At 45.8% G+C, this 3774-nt stretch overlaps 1 protein-coding gene across 1 annotated transcript; it reads left to right on the top strand.

Moving 5' to 3' along the window:
- Positions 1–992: 992 nt before the first annotated feature.
- LOC149213847 (uncharacterized) lies at positions 993–1703 on the top strand. Its single transcript, XM_089389182.1, has one exon. It carries the CDS (start codon positions 993–995, stop codon positions 1701–1703), a length of 711 nt encoding a protein of 236 aa, XP_089245308.1.
- Positions 1704–3774: the final 2071 nt, after the last annotated feature.

The following is a 3774-nucleotide window of genomic DNA, read 5'->3' as shown; positions in this document are numbered from 1 at the left end:
TCTGGATCGCCCCAATGGTGAATGGTAGACCATTAGAGTTTTTTCTAGCCACCAGGGGATTGAGGTAGGGATGCCCTCTTTCTCCCTTTCTTTACATTCTGATGGCTGATTCACTAAGCAGGAAGCTGACTCAGGAGAAACAAATCGGCTCCATACCTAGGATAAGAATTGTGCAAGGTATAGCCCCAGTGAATCACGCGCTCTTTGCTGATGATTCACTCCTTCTTGGGGGTGCTTCCACGAGAATCGCTAACTCATTCAAAACCATTCTTCAAAAGTATTGCAGCATCTCCGGAGCGTTAGTCAGCGAGAGGAAAAGTGTTGTTTATGGATGGAATACAGATTAGCAAACAATTGAAAGGATTGCCAGCTAATTGGGGTTCAAAGGCTATGCAGCGTGGGATAAAATAAAGTATCTTGGTTTACCTCTGACGATGGGATCCAACCGCAATCACTTGTGGGAGGAGGTGATTTCTAATTTCAAAAAAAATATTGTAGCGTGGGGTGGCATCTGGCTCACCACAGGCGGAAAGCTCGCTCTAATACGTTCTGTGCTTTCAGCCTTGCCTACATTCCAAGCCTCTTTGCCGATGGCTCCAAGAAAAATCGCAGATCAAATCTCCTGTCTAATGCGGAATTTTCTGTGGAACGGTGGGAAGGGAAACAACAACCGCTTTCATCTTATTAACTGGGAAACAGTGAAGCATCCCATTGCAAAAGGTGGACTCCAAATTCGTGACCCCCAGCAAGAAAATCTAGCTTTGGGTTGTAAACTTCTGTGGCAGTTAATAACCGAGCCCACGCACCCTATCATTCAGCTCTTAAATCTCAAGGACCTCCAAAATCAGCCGATCACCTCCTTCAATCCAGCGCTTTCTCCTAGAGGAACGCAGGCTTGGAGGCTCTGCTGTAAATGGATCGAATTCTTCAGAACCCATCTGTATAAAATTCCAGGGAACAACAAAAATATATTGTTGTGGAGAGATCGAATCATGGGTCATCCTCCACTTTCAACCATTAATGAAATTGCTGATTTAAGAGATTGGTTAAGTTCAAAAGGAATCCATAAAATCGAGGATATAGTGGAGTGGGATAACAAAGGCAATTGGCAGAGCTGGTCATTGCCTAACATTCCAGCGCACTTAAAAGATCAGTTAAAAACTTTCACAGATGCAATTACAGACTTTACTCCAGTGCATAAGGATGAGGAAGATTCATGGGGATGGGGGAAAACAGGGGTGTACACAGCCAAACAAGGATACCTACAGATGCAAGGTAAAAAGGATTCTCCGCACCCGGAAACAGTGTGGAAGCAGATCTGGGAAAACTTCAGCATTCCCAAGATCAACTTCTTCTGTTGGACTTTATTCCACAACAAAATCTTGACTGGAGATAATCTGTGCAGAAGAAACATTGCTGGCCCTCATCGATGCGCACTCTGCAAAAATGCATTGGAAACCTCAGTTCACATGTTCATCGAATGCGAGTATGCACAGAAGGCCTGGACCAGCTTCTTGACAGGGCTGAATGTGAGACCCCCAGCACATTGTACGATCACAGACATGTTCTCGTCTTGGAAAGCTCGATACCCCTACAACATCATTGATAAATATCTTTGGCATAAGGTGTGGATTGCAGCTCCAAAATATGTCTGCTGGAAGTTGTGGCTATCCCGGAACGAAACTGTCTTCAACCAAAAATAAATCACTGCAGAAACCGTAGCGGAGTAGGCCAAGAAACTCCTAATAGAAACTCTGAGATAATCCAATGTCAAAGATAGCTCCCTTCGAAATGAAGAAAGGGCCTGGCTGGATGGCTTCTCCCCCACGCCGAGACCTTCAGCATTCACTCGCCCAATTCGTAAGGAAAATTGGCAGATTAGAGACACCTCGGATAGTTTCCAGAAGTGGTGGAAATCACAAGAAAAATGCACTATCTTCTTTAACGGAGCCTCGAAAGGCAATCCAGGCAGGTCAGGAGCAGGGGGGGTCATCTACCTCCTGAATGGGAGAAACGAGGACTTCAGCTGGGGACTTGGGCTCAAAACCAACAATCAGGCAGAAGTTCTCAGTCTTTTAAAAGCTTGTCAACTGGCCAGTAAAGGAAACCCAAAGGAAATCATAGTTTTTGGAGACTCAGAATTGCTGATAAAATCTCTAATAAATAAGAAAGGGCTCAAGGATCCAGCACTAAACAAGCAGCTTACAAGAGTGATCAGACTCATGAAGGACTTTTCCTCAGTACAACTCTTCCATATCCTCAGAGAATTAAACACAGAAGCAGACAGACTGGCAAACACAGGATGTAATCTCGAAAAGAGCATGATCAGCATAAATGCAGGAGCACCGAATATGGCAACTATTCCCTAAAAGGGTAAGGAGGTCTTGCAAAAGGAGAGAAATGTATTGTTTGTAACAGCGAATTGTAATGCGTGATCTGGCTTCGACCTCCCATAAATAAAAATACTCGTTTCAGTTAAAAAAATAAAAAAACAATTAACAAGTCAAAAAGCTATCACACGCTACCCCCCTGCGATCTGCAAGCTAGGGTTCTGGGAGCCATTCAGCGCCGCCCTGGCTGCTGCGCCCCTGCGCACAGCCTCGCCCTCCCCTCTTGTAGCTAGATGGAGATTCCTGAGGGCTCTGCCCCCCCTGCTGATCCGCCTCCCGAAGTCTCTACCTTCAGATCTTTGATTGCATCCGGGACAAAATGCCCTCCTTCTGCATTCCAGCAGAAATTTATCAAAAGAATGGATACAATTCCTTCAGTTGCCCTGCCAGAGGAGGATACCTGTGAAGCGGCATCGAACATGGCAGAAAGAGGTCTCATAGGCCAGTTTACAGGCTTATGGCCTTCCCCCAAATCCGTGGAGGAATGGACACAAAGAAACTGGAAACCTCTGATAAAAGACGGAGTTAAGAGCTACTTTGTGGGCAAAGGGTACTTTTTTTGTGTTTGAAAACACGGAAGAGAGAAGCTTAATATTCAGAAATGGCCCCTACTTCATGGGGCCCCAGGGCCTATATTTAAACAAATGGACTCCAGATTTCGATCCCTCCCAAGACATCCCATCTGCCGTGCCGGTGTGAGTGAGACTCCCTCATCTGCCTCTTCACTGCTGGAATCAAAAATCGCTCCAGATTATCGGGAATGCGCTAGGAAAATACATAGATCAGGCTGTAAGAAAAGACCAATAATCATGCGCCCGAATCTGTGTTGAAGTGGACCTCGAGGAAGGATTGCCTGAAGCGATAAAGCTCACGGTGGCAGGTTGGACGCACGTCCAAGAGCTCGACTATGAACAACTCCCCTTTAAATGCAGACACTGCCACGGTCACGGACACTTCGCAAAGCACTGTAAGAAGAGAGTAGAGGAGCAATCTGAAAAACATATCGGGGACCAATGGACCCTAGTCCAGAGAACAGACCATGCAAAAAAAGATGCAGGAAAAAGTGCAGCAACAGGAGCTAGGAACATTCCCATTCCAACTCAGGAAACGGTAGAAATCTCAAAAGGAACGGAGGGTGTACAGAATGATCCACTAAACAAAGCTCAGGAAAACGAGGATCATGTAGAAGCCCCTCCTCCAAGCAAAGAGGGAGGGGTCGCCATCCAGATTGAAGCCTCCCAAGGCAGCTACCCTAACCCCACCTATGTAGAAGTCACAAAGAAAAAGGCAGTCGAAAGCTCAGAGTCCTCAGAGGAAGAATTCTTTGAGCGTCCATTAAAAAGAGTTGGAAGGAAATCCCGCAAGGAAAAAAGAGAAGAAGAAG

The sequence above is a fragment of the Pinus tabuliformis genome, chromosome 1_1 (genome assembly GCF_031772625.1).
Source record: "Pinus tabuliformis cultivar Carrire ecotype Pingquan chromosome 1_1, CPIR1, whole genome shotgun sequence".
In the NCBI taxonomy this organism is placed as follows: Eukaryota; Viridiplantae; Streptophyta; class Pinopsida; order Pinales; family Pinaceae; genus Pinus; species Pinus tabuliformis.
The sequence above is the reverse complement of the archived record's forward strand: the minus strand, read 5'-3'. Positions and strand labels throughout refer to the sequence as shown.